The sequence below is a fragment of the Odocoileus virginianus genome, chromosome 30, assembly GCF_023699985.2.
Source record: "Odocoileus virginianus isolate 20LAN1187 ecotype Illinois chromosome 30, Ovbor_1.2, whole genome shotgun sequence".
Classification (NCBI taxonomy): Eukaryota; Metazoa; Chordata; class Mammalia; order Artiodactyla; family Cervidae; genus Odocoileus; species Odocoileus virginianus.
Window position 1 is genome coordinate 10496991 of NC_069703.1, and position 15254 is coordinate 10512244.

Sequence of the window (15254 nt, forward strand, 5' to 3'; positions counted from 1 at the left end):
ACATCATGTCCCAGACAAGAAGGGAACCACAGTAATGAAAGGCCATCTTTGTGTCTTGTTGATATAAACCCCCTTCCTGGTGAAGAGATTCCTAGGCAGTGCTGTTTAATTTTATTTCCTGGCCACACGACTTCCAGCATCTCAGAGAGGGGTTGAGGTCAGGAAAGACAGAGATTATGGGAACTCTCTGCTGTCCCACTCTCCCGGGTCAGAGCTTCTGCAGTCTCATACCCTCTATCCAGGGACCCTCCCCCCCAATTTAATGCCTGAAAGTGAGATTTGGCCTGGGGAGGTCCAGGTAACACTCTGGATTAAGCTATGTGCATCAGAGTACTCCTCCACCAGACTCCCTCTGAACACACTTCTTTTTCCTGTGAATAGAGGGCACAAGGGCCCAATGCCCAGTTAAGTGTAGCTTCAGCTGGTTTCCGCCTGAGCCTCTGGAAATCCAAGCAGAGAGTGGGTTCTCTGTGGTCGAGCAGGGTGTCTTATACTCAGGAGAGACCCTCAGTTTGATTACTCATGACATTATTACAGATTTACTGCCTGCCCAACCTCAGAAATATTCTGACTCCCCCACGGAGCCCATGAACAGCAATACTTCTCTGTATTGCAACAACCCTTCTAATGACAGAAACAGATTCCCCTCCAGGTACGTGGTGCAATAAACGGGAGCGGTCTGCTGACTGCCGCTCAGCTGGCAGCCCACCCCACACTCACCAACCTTGACCAAGAACTCCACCCAGCAACTGAGCTTGCTGAAGAAGTGGGAAAACACACCGCAGATTGTTCTCCTCCGCCTCCCAAGGTTAAAGAGCAGTTGGGACAGCAGTTATTTTTGGCAGTTTGTTTTTAAATATGCGATGTTGCAATCGCAACTCTCAAAATGCAAGCTTCACTGTGGATGTCCTTCCTAACAATGCGTTTTTATCTTCTGATTGAGAAAATCACTTGAGATTTTCTAGTACACAATCCCACTTGTTCTGCCTCTCAACCCTGGCACATTCTCTGAACCCCAGAGGTCCCAGAGGGCCAGGATCTCATCCCATGTAACTCCGTGTAATTCTCCCATCTAATTACATTGGGTGAGAGTCTGTCTTAAGAAATTCAGTGGGAACTCTGGGTGTGGAGGGGATAAAGAGGAGAAGGAAATAGACCAAGTAGAGAAATTAGATTTTTCTAAAAGGGGATTCATGTGTTCTCTGGTAGTCATGAGTCCTTTAGAAAAAAAATATATTCTCTTTGTTTTGTCCTTTTTAGTGGCAGGGCGATTGAAACCTTTAGATTAAGAGAAACTCAGCAGATAATGTAATTCCGTTCTTCTACTTCTGCCTGGATAAATCATCCAGGAAAAAATATATATATTAGCTGCCCTTGTCTTTCCTTCTCAAAAAGAGCTTCCATAATCGTCCTTCATTATAAGACCTACGCCTCACAACTCATCTCAGTTGATTGCAGAGTAGATGGTTGTATTTCATTTACATAATAAAAAATTTTTTTTTTCCTAGAAAGAAAATCCCTGAAAATATGAGCTGGTTCAAAATAAAATTTGACAAAGAAGAAGAAAGAAAAACTGTGAGCTAGGCTTAGGTTTAGAAGGGCAGCAAAAAAACTCCAACACGGTAAAGGAAAATTCACATGATTTTTATATGCTTTTTTCCCCTGGCTTTGTAGCCAAGCGTCTCAGCAATCTCTATAAATTTTTTAGCTCTGCCCCATTAGGGATTCCATTTTGTTTATAGGTGGTATGAAGGGATTGTCAGTTGGACAAAAACAGCAAATATATATTGAGCTGTCGACAGGTCCCTGGTGCTACTGCCCCAAGAACCTGCCATATTTTACTCTTGTAACAACCCTCTAAGGCCGGGACTGCTGTTATTCCCATTTAACAGATGGCGTTACTGAGGCCCGGCGAGATCACACAGATAGTAAGGGTAGGGCTGGGATTTGAAGGCTGCTTTAGCTGTCTTAGGATACCTGTGTCCTTGTGCCCAGAGCTGTCATCTGCTTTCCCAAGGCTTAGGTATTTTGGGCCTCTCTGATTTCCTAGGATATCCTGGACACGGATTTTTTTTTTTCTCTTATACCTTTTCTTTGCCTCTTCCTGCCATCTGCTCACCTCCGGATGCCGACAGGGCAGTCAAGGAGAGAGAGTGATCTTTCTGTGTCTTTAAATACAAGCTGAGAGGCCTGACTCTCGGTCAATTGTTTCCTTCTGCCTCCTAGTCGTCCACCTCCTCCCCTGTCCCCTCCAGCCCCGCCCCATCCTCTTCAAATTCCCTGCCATTCCCCCACACCTCACTCTTCATCTGGAATCCGAAGATGTGAGGGCTAGTAATAGAGTGTCAGCGGAAGTAATTGATTCCTCACACAGAGAGAATTCTCCTGCCTTTAGTGTCAATGGAGCTGAACCGGGAGTCTTGGAGGGTGAGCAAGACATGTAAACAGTCCATGGCTGAGCTGTCAGGACGAAGCCAGACACACCAGAGAGTGAGTGAGAGGGAAAACGGTGGAACAAATAATTGTTTTATTGGAAAGGAAAGGAGTAAATAATATTTCAGCCCTGGAATTGGCAGTTTGAAAGAGAGGGTTGAGAACTAGGAGCAGAAGGAATCCGTGTTGTGGGTTTTAATGGGGGGGGGGTTCCATTGTCTCAAGGTAGGAGGTTTCGTCCCACCCTACCCCCTCCACCCATTATCATCATTATTATCATTAAAATAATTACCGTAACAATTACAGTTGATGAGACCTCGGGTTTATAGAGCACCTTTCATCTAAAAGTTCAAAGTGATTTATCTGTGCGTCATCCCTTTGAGAGCGGTAGGAGGATAAGAAAGTATTATTATTATTTTTTTTGTCTTATCTGCTGGGAAAGCGAGGTCCAAGCAGATACAGGGTTTAGTTCTAGCCTCAGGGCAGGCTGCTCTTGGGGTCCTGACTCTTCTTCTGGGCATCTCCATTGCCCTGCTGCCCATAAAGGCCCTTATGCTTGTGCGGCCCCCACAGCTCATCCCTGACACTGAGGCTCCCTCCCATGATGTGAGGGTCCCACCAGCCACTGCAATGTGATGGCCATCTCACCAGCCAGCCAGCTGATCCATGCACACAGCAAACAGCCTGCTCTGGCTGTGGGATAAAGGTCCTTCAAGGTCTGACTCACACTGTTCCCATCCTGTGAGGAGACTTCCTGCAATCTGGTTCCCTTTCTTGTAGAAGCTGGTGTCCTTTCTAGCCATATTTCTTTCCGGTCTTACTGAGCCTTCAGCCAAGAGCACCCGTTATTCTGAACTTCACAGCTTCTACCCCCCCACAAATGGCAGCTGATTCTTTCAGGATAGAGGGATGTGTTTCTGTGATGCGGCAAGGCGATCGCCGTAATGTGCCCTGAGTGGACAGGCCTGCTTTTGCTCCAGCAGCCACGGGGCGTTCAGAACACAGTTGTTGAAGAAAGCTGTTACCCAGTGGAGGTTTGAGAGGCGGAAGCGGTCCCAGCTGACTGGCCACCGAACGCTCTATTCAGAATTTCCACCCCGGCATGGCAGCCATCCCTTCCTGCCTGGACATTAGTGCAGGTCCCTCATGTCCACACTCCAGTGCTTTTTGCACAGTAGCGAACGAGTTTGCCCCTGGAGCCAGGAAGAAGCTCTGAGCTCTGTAACCTGAAGCTCCGAGTAAACGAAATGCAAAGACAGCGACCGTCACACCTGCCCGGTCACACCTACTCCTCAGATGGTCCCCTGCTTGGATTTCCGCATGGCACATTTTTCAGGCAAGTTTTGTATTTTCTGACTTTTGTCATGGAGGCTGGAAGCCAGCAAAGGAAGACAGAAAAACCTTTGAGAACTCCCTTGATCCCTGGAAAAAACATAAAGGATTTTTTTGATGCTGACAGATTCCCTGGAGCTTGGCACACCTCGTTCCCAGCAGGCTCCCATTTTTCGGACAGATGGAAAGGTTATGATTCACTCTCACAATTAGACCCTTTGGGAGCCAGGGTGAGTGAGCGCCCATCCTGGAGGGAACCATTCACCCAGCCAAGGTCAGGGATGCTGACTGCACACCAGGCCCAGGAATGGTGCATCTGATTTTCTCTCAGTGGATTCCAGTTACCTTCTGTCCCTACCTGTCAGCCCTGAGAGGCGCAGAGACATGGGCCTTATACCCATTTATGAGATGAGGCAAGCTGAGGCATGTGCAGTTGACCCAGGCCAGCTTAGAACAATTCAGCGAGTCTCTGGCCCTTGGCCCTCGGGACTGGAAGGGACTCACCTTCCCATCCGAGTCCCAGTGAATGGAGACAAACTGTGGGCAACTCTTCCCTACTTTCTACTCTGGTATTATTACACAATACCAGCATGGGGTTCTTTAAGCTGATGGCAGAGGAAGAGGATTTTATAGACGCAAAGGACAGGCAGAAAGAAACACTCAACAGTCATGCTGAAAACAGCCTGCCCCAAAACCTTAAACTTCACACTGGCACTGGTTGCCTCGAAAATCCTTCCTTACATAAACAAACGCGTCCTATCCAAGCCAGTCTCCAGGAACAGAGCAGATTTGTGGCCTTGGAGCCTGAGGAATGTGCTTGCTGGGGAGTCGGTCAGTGGAGAGAGGGGTGCTAGGCCAGAGGGTCAGGGGAGAGACGCTGCGGGCTTTGTTGTGTGCCCTTGAGTCTCTGAAAGTTCATCTGCAGTGAGACTTATCAGACACTGTCTGGAACGGTCTCCTTCCTCACGTTGCAAGGCGTTCTTGGCAGCCTGCTCTGCCAGAAACAATGAGAGACCGGCGGGCCCTTTCCCTCATCCCAGGGCTTCTGCGGAAAAACAACCGTAATTATAAATAGATGTTATTTGTAGTTTCCATTTTCTTGCCTTCAAAGTTTTTTGCAATAATTCCTCCAGTTTCTTTTGGGTTGTTCTCTTTGCATACTTCCTTTGCTGGGTGGTCAGATTTCCTCCCTTCTGAAGAGCCCTGGTGACCTGGGCTCTGAGCGGATTGTAAAGAAGCTCAAAATATCAGAGATTTGGGGTGGGAAGAGATAAAAGAAGAAAATGAAAGTGCCAACAACTGGTTTTAAAACAGCACTTGGCACCAAGGCAAATACCCAAACCGAGGCAGTGTGTGAGTCTGTGCGTTTAGATAGCACATAATAAAGAAGTTAGATAAGACATAACAGGGATATGAAGTTAGACAACAACAGATAATAATGATAGCAAAGTAACAACTAATATTTGTTTATTGAGCATTTACTATGTGCCTGGCCCTGTGCTGAGCCGTTGACATGTATTAACTCACAAAATCTGGGGGTTCAGGGCAGCGGGGCTGGTTTTGAACCCAGCCTGGCTGGCTGGTTCCAGAGCCTGGGCTGGGAAACGAGACTGAAAAGAATTCTCACCAGCTCAAGTGATGAAGCACTGTGGATGGGTTTGTATAGGAGGAAAGTGTTTAGAAACCGCCCTCTATAGCATGGAGGTTGGGAGGCATAAACTGTCTCTAAAATTATGACTTTTCATTTCATTGTCACGTGTTCCCAAGTCTGCCACACTGTTTTGTAGAACCCAAGTAATAATAAAAATAGCCAGTGCCTCTCAGGCAGTTTCTAAGGCATTGGGTGCTATATTGGGCCTGTGTAGGCCTTTACAAACCTTTCAACAATCCCACAAAGTGGGGAAATTATTATCTCCATTTTATAGATGAAAAAACTGAGACTTAGAGAAGATAAATGCCTGAAGTCATACCACTAGCATGTGCCAGAAACTAGCTGAATCTGTCCACAAAACCAGAGTATACATACAGAGTATGCAATTCCCAGACTATACACACCCTTGTATACAGATATGTTTCTATGCAATTGAAACTTTTTTTTTTTTTGTCACAGACCCCATCCCTAGGAAAATGTGCACGTACACAAACTGACAAAATTTCTGCATATGATTGTAGGGGTTCCCCAATCTACTGAAATTCATCTGTGGACCCTACTGGAAATTCACAGGCTTAAAAATGTATGCTCTAGATGGTACTTAAGAGCATGTAAGTACACAGGATACTGTTTTCTCACTCGGGCCATATGTTCACATACGGGTATATATGTGCTTATAAAAATACTTCACTTACAAAAATTAATGTTATCTCATCTGAACACTTAGAAGCTGGATTTTTACTGATGAGACTCAAAACCATGAATTCCAAATCTACTCCCTGCTTCTATGGGTGATTTGTCTATTAAATTTGGCATTGTTAAACAAAACAGCCAAATTAAAAGAGTGAGATTCTGTGAAGCCTCTAACTGAGATGGGAAGGGTGCTTGGCACCTGCATCTTCCAATGTTGTAGTGTTCTGGCAATCTGGCATGCCCGTCGCTCTCTGATCTTTCCTTAGCCCAGAGGACAAAGGACAGAGGCAATGTCAGTATACCCTGGAGTAAGACTGCTTGGGCCAAGCCTGCCTCTGACCTTGCCTCATCTTGTGACTTTGGGCAGATCAGTTAGCCTCCCTTAGCTTCACCTGTACATCTGAGAATGGACAGTTATCATATCAGGGTCTGGTGTGTATTAAGTGAGGGTTAAAGGAAATAGTATCTAAATGGAGCGAGGATCTAGCCCATTAGGAATGCTCAGTAAGTGGGAGCTCTTCCCCTTGATATGTCAGCTTCTTCTTAAGTGTGTGTGTGGCACCAGAGGAAGGGAGAAATTCAAGGAAATGAAAAGACTTCTTAAGAAACCCGACCTTACAGCTAGCTACTTTCTACAGAAAAGCTGGGTATCCCATCTGAGCTGGAGACCAGGCGACCTGGCTTTGGACCTGAATTGACTCGCAACTTTAGCATCATGCAGACCTGCTCCACAGCCTCTTAGGATCTCAGGCAGCTTCTTTGTTGGGAAAGTTGTGCATGACAGTGTTGTTTTTTCCTCCTATTTTCCCCGCAGGTTTTAATGTAAGGATTAATAAGACAGTGTTTGTAGATGTCTTTGAGCTTCCTGGAAGAAAGGCACTCCAGGAGGTGATAAATTCTCTGGCCTGGATAATCTACTCATGAAATATGGAACTTTGAAAGTGTGAGAAAAATCTCAAATCACTTTGACAGCATTTTAATTATAGTTGATTTGTTTGCCGCTAATAGTGAAAATGCTGTCAGCATGATTTGAGATGTTTCTTCCACTCAAAATGTTATATTTCGTGTTTTCAAGTCACGAGGCAACATTTTGGTTTCCAGATACAACCAGAATAGCTCAGTGAGTGCGCTGGCACACAATGGCAGAGTACAAAACAGACCAACATATCCAACCCCTCAGAAAGCAGAGTTTATCCTTTTTGACATGTAACATCAACCTTAGGTTCCCTCATTCATTTAGTCACTCAACACGAAGTTAGTGAGCCCTCCTATGTGCCAGGCACCATGCAAATATTGGGTTGGCCCAAAAGTTCATTTGGGTTTTTCCCAATGAACTTTTGGGCCAACCCAACATTATAAATCCATCCATGAAAAGGTGAGTTTCTCACCCTCATGGTTCTGGTTGCCTAGTGCGGGCGCCGTATCCTAAATAAATAAAGTATATTGACAAGACCTTTCCAGATTACGATAACAGCCATAAAGGTGATGAAAGCAGGTGGGGTAGAGAATAAGGCCATGCCAGATGAAATGGGATGGTCAGGGAAGACTTCTCTGAGGAGGTGACATTTGCACTCAAAAGAATGAGAAGGTACCAGCCAGAGCGAAAGCTAACAAAGAGTGTTGCAGACAGAGGGAAGAGCAAGTGCAAAGGCCCAGGGGCTGGAAAGAACTTTCCATGTACAAAACGTGGTGGCTTAGACATTTCATGATGCGAGTAGCATGAGAGGAGGCATCGCCTGGTTGGCAAAGGTTATGGCTTCAGGACTTGGGCTCATAGGTGCTCAGCCATATAGACAAATCCCATAGAATGGACACAGCATTCTTCCTTGGAGCAGCTAAGGACTCTGCCCACATCATAGAAATCCCCTCACAGGCAGTTCTGTGTGGTATCCACAAAGGTAGACTCTGGACGGAGCCACTCATCATCCAGCCCTGGAAGAAGGGCCTCCACGTGGTAAATTTTCCAGCACAGACTCGGTCGGCTGACCCAGCCTTTGGTGGCCTGCTGGGCAGCGTCACGTGTGGAGAGAGTTATGGAAAAAGTCTTTGCATGTTTGCCTAGTGATGAGAAGAAGAGATGAGACTGATGCTTTTTCCTATCTCTCCTGTGGACTCTTAAAATTAATTCCACCGTCAACATTCTCACGCCCCAAATGTGGGTTTGGGGAGAGGAATGAAGACTTTGAAGTTGAGAGAGAAAGTACAAAAAGCATTCTCTAGACAAATGCTCAACATGCAGATGTCGAGATCTATGAAAAGAAAAGTAAAAAGGTACTTGGGGAACCATTTTAGAGAGAAGGAAGGGAAAAAAAAAAAAAAGAACTGGCATAGAGATGGCTACTTCAGCTTAGGAAAGTAAATAAATAAATAAAATTTGAAAAGGTAGTGTTAAAGCTTTGAAAGGAATTTTTTCATTTGAGGGAGATTAGGAATAATGAAATGCAAACACAATAGTTAATATGTCTGTGAGCTTGTGTCTGTTTCCTTCCAGAAAATGGATAAGAGGAATGGCTTTTCAGGTTATCCTACTTGACTACCATTGGGGTGAGCTCCGAGTTTGCAGCCCAGATTCATTTACCCAACAAACGCTGGGTATTAGATGCCAGATGCAAAGTCATATTTATTCCAAGGCCACAACTTCCTAAGTCTCTGCTAGCTCTTCATAAAGGAACCTGACAACACTGAAATTTCTAGAGAGATTTACTCCAGCTGTAGCAAATCCCTAATAATAAAAAATTTCCCCAAATGAGTCAGTCTCACAGGAGGTAAATGAGACATTCTGTGTGGAGTCAGCATGTCATTTGGAGTATGCCCTTTATACAAAAAAGCCCAGCCAGAAGACCTGGTAGTGAGCTGGAGGTGGTTCACAGGGCAGAACCCCAGACGCTGAAGGGAAGGGGAATTTTAGCTGCCAGATGGTAACTCTGGGTCATTTTCCCCGCAAGTAAACCTGATAGAAAAATCCAGTTTTGCTAAGAAGTTCAAGTAAGGGCTGATTATTTGCTTCACAAAAGGATCACCAGAGGGTCCTTTAAATAACAGGCTCAGAGAGAAGCTGTGTGATATGACTGATTTGTGTGAACCTTTTTCAAAAATGCCTCCCTTCACTGATGTGTATGTAGATATGTGAGGATGTATTTACAGCTAGCCATGTTACCCAAAAGGATTTAGGTGATATATCTGTTGAGTAAATTGAGGCAAGTTTGCAGCTGTGACATGTTTTGGGTACTCTTGGTTCATTGCTGATTCTCTTAACCCCCTAAGTGACCCCATGGGTGATTTGGCGACCGGATAAAACCCTCCACTTCTAAGAACAAGCCAGGAGGATGTCAGGGCCTCTCTGTGTCCTTATAGAAACTGGCAACACAATAACTGGATGTATGTGATGGTCTTTTTAAAATGTTTTAGAATTTTAATTAAGTGTGGGCCATGTCCCTGGCACTATTCTAGATGCTCCTACAAGCTATTTAGCCCTTATGGATGATGGTCATCATCATGATGGTGGCACTTTTATTTCTGCAAAATTATGAGAGCTGGGTTATTTTTCTCAACTTTTCTACTTGGGAAAAAAAATTCTTAATAGAAGGATCTTTATGTATTTAAAGAAGTGAAGACTTATTACAAACAACTCAGTAATAGAAAAGAAGAAAACAAAAAAATTACAAATTATCCCCATCAATATATTTCATCACAGTTAATATTTTAGTCTATAGTCTTTCAGGCTTTTTCTATGTGTAAATGCAAGGAAATTTATATACTTACATATATTTTAAAGCATACTTTAAAAACAATCTACTGTTTTTCAACTTAATAATATACCATGGACATTTTTCCTTAAAAGCCAAAAAAAAAAAAAAACACCTATACCTACAGCATTTTCACTATAGCAATGGAGCTTTCCATTTATAAATGTCCAAAATTGATATACCCACCACTGTTGTCAGACATTTAGATACATGCTTTTTATAAACAAAGCATCTTTTCACTTTTCCCATGCTTTTTAAAATATGTCCACACACACAAAGATGCATATACATCTTTGCCTAATTGTCTGATTATTTTGCTAGGAAAAATTCCTAGCAGTGGGATTGCTGGATTAAAGAATATGTGTATATTAACTTTTGTCACATTTTTGCCAAAATGCCCTCCAAAATGTTTGAGCAGATGCACATTCCCTCTTAGACAGCGCCTCGCTCACTGGCTCTCTCTCTTAGGGAAAATCACTTCTGCTCTATCGCTCAGCCTTTTCCCCTCTGAAATGGGTGTGGAAACACAACAAATCCCTGTGTACTTACAAAGTGCACACTCATTGCTAGTCTGTGTCCTAGACACCTTCTATAGATTATGTGGGTCCTTTAAATTTCAGAAAAACTGAAAGGAAGGTTCTAGTATCCCTATTTTGCTCTTATTTTTTCCATTTCTGAGGCCCAGAGAGGTGGAGTAACTTGCCTGAGGGTAACTCAGCTGATGAGGCTGAGCTGGGTTCTGCCTGCCTGCGGAGTGAGGTGGGGTGGGGGTGCTCTTGCCCCCCCAGGCAAGCTGGGTCCTTCTGCTCAGTGGGCACAGTCGTGCTCCAGCCTCGTGCACCCTGCAAAGGAAGCCATCACCATTACTCAGCTGAGAGTGACTGTCTAGCGGAGCTCATCTCAGTGTGGCAATAACAAGGAGGGATTTTCCAGAAGGTCTGGGGGGATTTCCTTTGAGAAGAAACTGTCTTTTCACTTATGTGTTGGAACTGAGGAAGCACACTTTTAGCGTCAGCCCTGTCTCCCACACTAAAAGCACAGACCCAAACAGATTCCCCCACCCCTACTGCCTTTCCCAGTCTGTGGCCATCTCTCCAGAGCTCCTGGGGGAAAACCCTGCCATCTCCCTTCTCCAGACTCTAAGCAACTTCTGTGATTCTTTTGACTGTAGAATTCCAGCCCTCTGGGGTCTAAAAATGAACTAACCCTGATCCACTCCATATACTCCCTTCGAAGGCCTATTTATTTGGAAGTGGCTGAGCCATCTGAAGTATGGCTTCCAGGGGCTGCAAGGAGGCCTCAGACCGCTCTGGCTCAGAAGGCCACTTTTGCAGGCCACCAGCTCCCCCAAACTCCATGTGTGTGGCAGGAGCCAGTGGGTACATCCCAGGGAGGATAACCTTTCCAGTCCCTCTCTTTTCCCCAATGGAAGAGAATGTACATGTTGTTTTAACAGCTTGATGCAGAATACATAAACAGGGTGGGAGAAGGAGATGGATGGCTTTGAGTAAATAATGGTACAGTGACCAGCAATTTGAGAGAGCTGGTAGGGAAGAAATTTTCCACATCAGCAGTTGTGACAGGGTGTTCCCCAGGAGCCTGGATAAAGACCACAGACTTGGGACAGTGAGGCTTGCCAGACCACATGCTGAAGCTGAAGGTATGCATCTGTACAGATAAGATGGCACAGTACCTGTGCAGTCCTGTGAACTTAGCCAAGGATGTCTTTGAGGTGCCTCCCCCTACCTGGGCCAGTTTGATTCTGTTTGAAATGAGCTCCAGTCTTCAGGGTAAGGAAGGCAGCCTGCTCAGCCTCTTGCTGAGACTAATAGTTATGTGTTCAGAGAAGCTGGGTCCCCTGGGATTCACCCCCTGCTTTTGGAGAAAGGTTTTTATTGCCTTATCTAATACGGTGCTGATTCCTTTTAAAAACGTGGTGTTGACCAGATAGACACTGCTGATGTGAACTTCTCAGAGGCATCTCAGGGAGGGAGATGGCCCACGTTTGGGGAGTCTTTATTACTGACAGTTAAAGAAAAGAAGGGTTGACCCCTTCAGTTCAGGAGAGAACTGAAACTTGGGAAAGAGGCAAAAATAAATAAATAAAATCTCTCTGAAACAACACCCATGTGCCTGACTTGGTGCCCAGCACCTTCCTTGCATTTTTTTCATTCTGTCTCTGTCCCAGCCCCCTGAAGTGGATATCTTTATCTGCATCTTACAGATGAAGTAATTGATGCTCACAGGGGTTAAGTAACATGCAGAGACACAGAGCCAAGAAGAAAAGGCTAAGATTCAGATAGATCACGATGGAAATAAAAATGGTGCTACTGAACGAAGAAAAAAAACTGTTTGATAAATGAAAAAAAAAAACCCAAAACTGTTTGAGACATTTGATAGAATGATGCTACTGCTCTTATGTGAGCAAGAGATAAGGCCTTAAAGTCTAGCCATGCACAGAGGTGCTCATTCTCTGTGGCTTTAGTAAAGCCACTTCCTATATCTGTGTTTGCCAGTTTCTACAAGTAAACCTAAGTGCCCTTTTTTATCCATCCAGAACACCTGAATGTCTAGAAGTGGATGGAGAGCCCCTGAGCTGGAGGGACACAGTAGTCCATTTCATCTCCTAGCAGTGATCTTTTTTCATATGTGCCCCGTTATGCTGTCTGCACCCAGGTATGACTTCATTGAGATTCGAGATGGAGACAGCGAATCCGCAGATCTCCTGGGAAAGCACTGTGGAAACATCGCCCCACCCACCATCATCTCCTCCGGCTCGGTCCTCTACATCAAGTTCACCTCTGACTACGCCCGGCAGGGGGCAGGCTTCTCCTTGCGCTATGAGATCTTCAAGACAGGTCAGAGTGGTCGTGGGTGGGGAGAAGCAGGGACTCCGCCATCGCCACCTGTGTCTGGCCACGGGGCACTGTGTATCGGGTCTGCCTAATAGTTACGTGTTCATAGACGAAACCCAGTGGATTGACCTACATGGTCAGGGTTCCAGTTTATCCAGCCTGAGAGAGTTGATGGAGGGAAGAGTGCTCAAGGTGAGCCTGGAGACTGTCTGAGTTGAAAAGCCCATTTAAGTTTCCAGCCAATTTAAGAGGGCGAACTGCAGGGTTACTGTTCGGGTGTTTGTGACAGCAAAAGAGTAGGGGCATCTATTAGATAGAAAAACACATTTGGAAAAAATCTGATTGTGTGTGTGTGTGTTTAATCACAGTAATCTTCGTGGTGAAAGCAAAACTTGGTTGAACTTCCTCCAAATTACTTAATAATTTAAAAAGCCTTTCTTTAGAACCACATGGGGAAGAAGGACATAATCTTTTCAGTGTTTGGAGTCTCTAAAAATCTTATTGTGACCCCACCACCAATGGGATCATGCAGTACTTTTAGATCCAAATATGACTGCTAGAAATTCCCCCTGCTGATCCACTGTATCACGTCTGTCCATTGAATCCCCGCTTCCTAAGTGCCAAAGAAGCTGACTCCCTGAAAAAAGATAGCAGAAGAAGCAGCAGAGAACTTTTAAGTTGACTTTTTGCTTTCCATTAGGTCCCCCTTAGATTACTTTTAGACCATAAGAATGTGGGCTAATGTTTACTCTCCCTATCTGGGTAGAGACAACTTTGATTCACAAGACGCTGGTTCAGCATCTCCACGGAAGCGCTCAGAGCAGCGTATCCTTCCCTCCGATGTGTGAGCTCATTGACTGGAGGCTAAGTGAAGCCTGTCCTCCCGTCCTCCCCTGAGCCCTGCCCATCCCCCTCCTCGGGGGCTCCTGCCCCATCTCGGACTGTGTTTCCCGCTCCAGCAGCCCACATTTTACAACTCGTGGGCAGTGTCTGCTGAAAGGGGAAGCTGTCAGCCTTGTCATCAAGGAACCCCAAGCCCGGCGCCTGTTGAGTTCAGTGTGAGGGGAACTATTCATATATATTTTCTTTTTCGCCAAACAATTCTTGAAAGGAAGTGGTAGCTGCTGAAAGCACTTTTTATATCCACTCTGTCTAAATATTTGCCCGATTTGTCTGCCTGAGAACAAGATCGTAGGATCCAGCAAAGGGGTGGGGCTGAAGGAACTGTGTGGAGGCGGAGTGGGAGGTGGGACTGTCCCAGGGCACGAATCCTGAGAAGGTCCGTCTGCCACGGGTGGTCATGCTCCCGGGTACTTGAGGTCATGGGGACTGACGATCTGAGTGTCGGGTGGCTCGGAACTGGCATGAGACTTGCAGATAGCCTTATCCACATTCCGTTGGGTCCTGTGCGAGATTCAGATTAGTTAGTGCCCCCAGCAAGGATGGACCGCTCATTATACCATTATCTTCTGGGGAGCAGTGGGGAGGGGGAAGAGAGAAAGGAAGTTTCTAAATGGGTGTTGGTGCTGTTCTGGTGGGGGAGACAGCACGTAACAGGTGCATAGTTGACGTTATTGAATGAATATGTGTTAATAGATATGTAATAGGTATAAACTATAATATGAGACAGAGTAAGTGTCAAGGTATGAGTAACATGCTATGGGCGCTTCCTAGGTGGCGCTAGTGGTCAAGAACCCGCCTGCCAATGCAGGAGACACGGGTTCAGTGCCTGGTGGGAAATATCCCCTGGAGGAGGGCATGGCAACCCACTCCAGTCTTCTTGCCTGGAGAATCCCACGGACAGAGGAGCCTGGCAGGCTACAGTCCGTGGGGTCATACAGAGTCGCACACGACTGAAGTGACTTAGCACGCATGTATAACATGCTATGGATTTGTACTTAACGCATTGTGGTGTCCTGGATGGGCTGGCAATCCAAAACGGAGGGGATGTATGTGTATGTATGGCTGATTCATTTTTCTGTACAATAGAAACTAGCACACATTATAAAGCAACTGTGCTCCAATAAAAATGAATTTCAAAAAAGAACATATTCTGGATATGAAAATGAGGAAGCCATCGAGTGGCTTGGCCAGCGGGGGATCTGGGAATTCCTTTAGATAGTCAGGTCCCCAGTGCTAAAGCTGCCACTCAGCCCTACTGGGTGGACCGTGAAAATGGCTCCAAGCAAAGGCTTCCAGAGAGCTGGCCCCCAGCAGTCAGAGCTAGAATGGGGAGGACCATGACAGGTCAAATCTGTTTCATACTTCCCAGCTTAGTATTTCACAAAGGACGGTACCACATCCTCCAGAAACCAGCATAAAAACGGGAATGTTAGCTCTGTGCCTGCCTGCCTGCTAAGTTATTCAGCTGGGTCCAGTTCTTTGTGACCTTATGGACTATAGTCCTCCAGGCTCCTCTGTCCATGGGGATTCTCCAGGCAAGGATACTGGAGTGGGTTGCCATGCCCTCCTCCAGGGGATCTTCCTGATCCAGGGATCAAACCTGTTTTCTGTGTAACAGGCAGATTCTTTACCACAGAGCCA

General features: G+C 45.6%; 1 protein-coding gene across 4 annotated transcripts in view; it reads left to right on the plus strand.

Moving 5' to 3' along the window:
* Window positions 1-15254, plus strand: part of NRP2 (neuropilin 2) — a 120648-nt gene that overhangs the window by 23144 nt on the left and 82250 nt on the right. For all 4 annotated transcript variants that reach the window (XM_020884328.2, XM_020884329.2, XM_020884326.2 and 1 more), the window contains exon 3: window positions 12532-12713. In XM_020884328.2, coding sequence (XP_020739987.2) covers window positions 12532-12713 — 182 coding nt within the window. The remainder of the gene's footprint in view (window positions 1-12531; window positions 12714-15254) is intronic.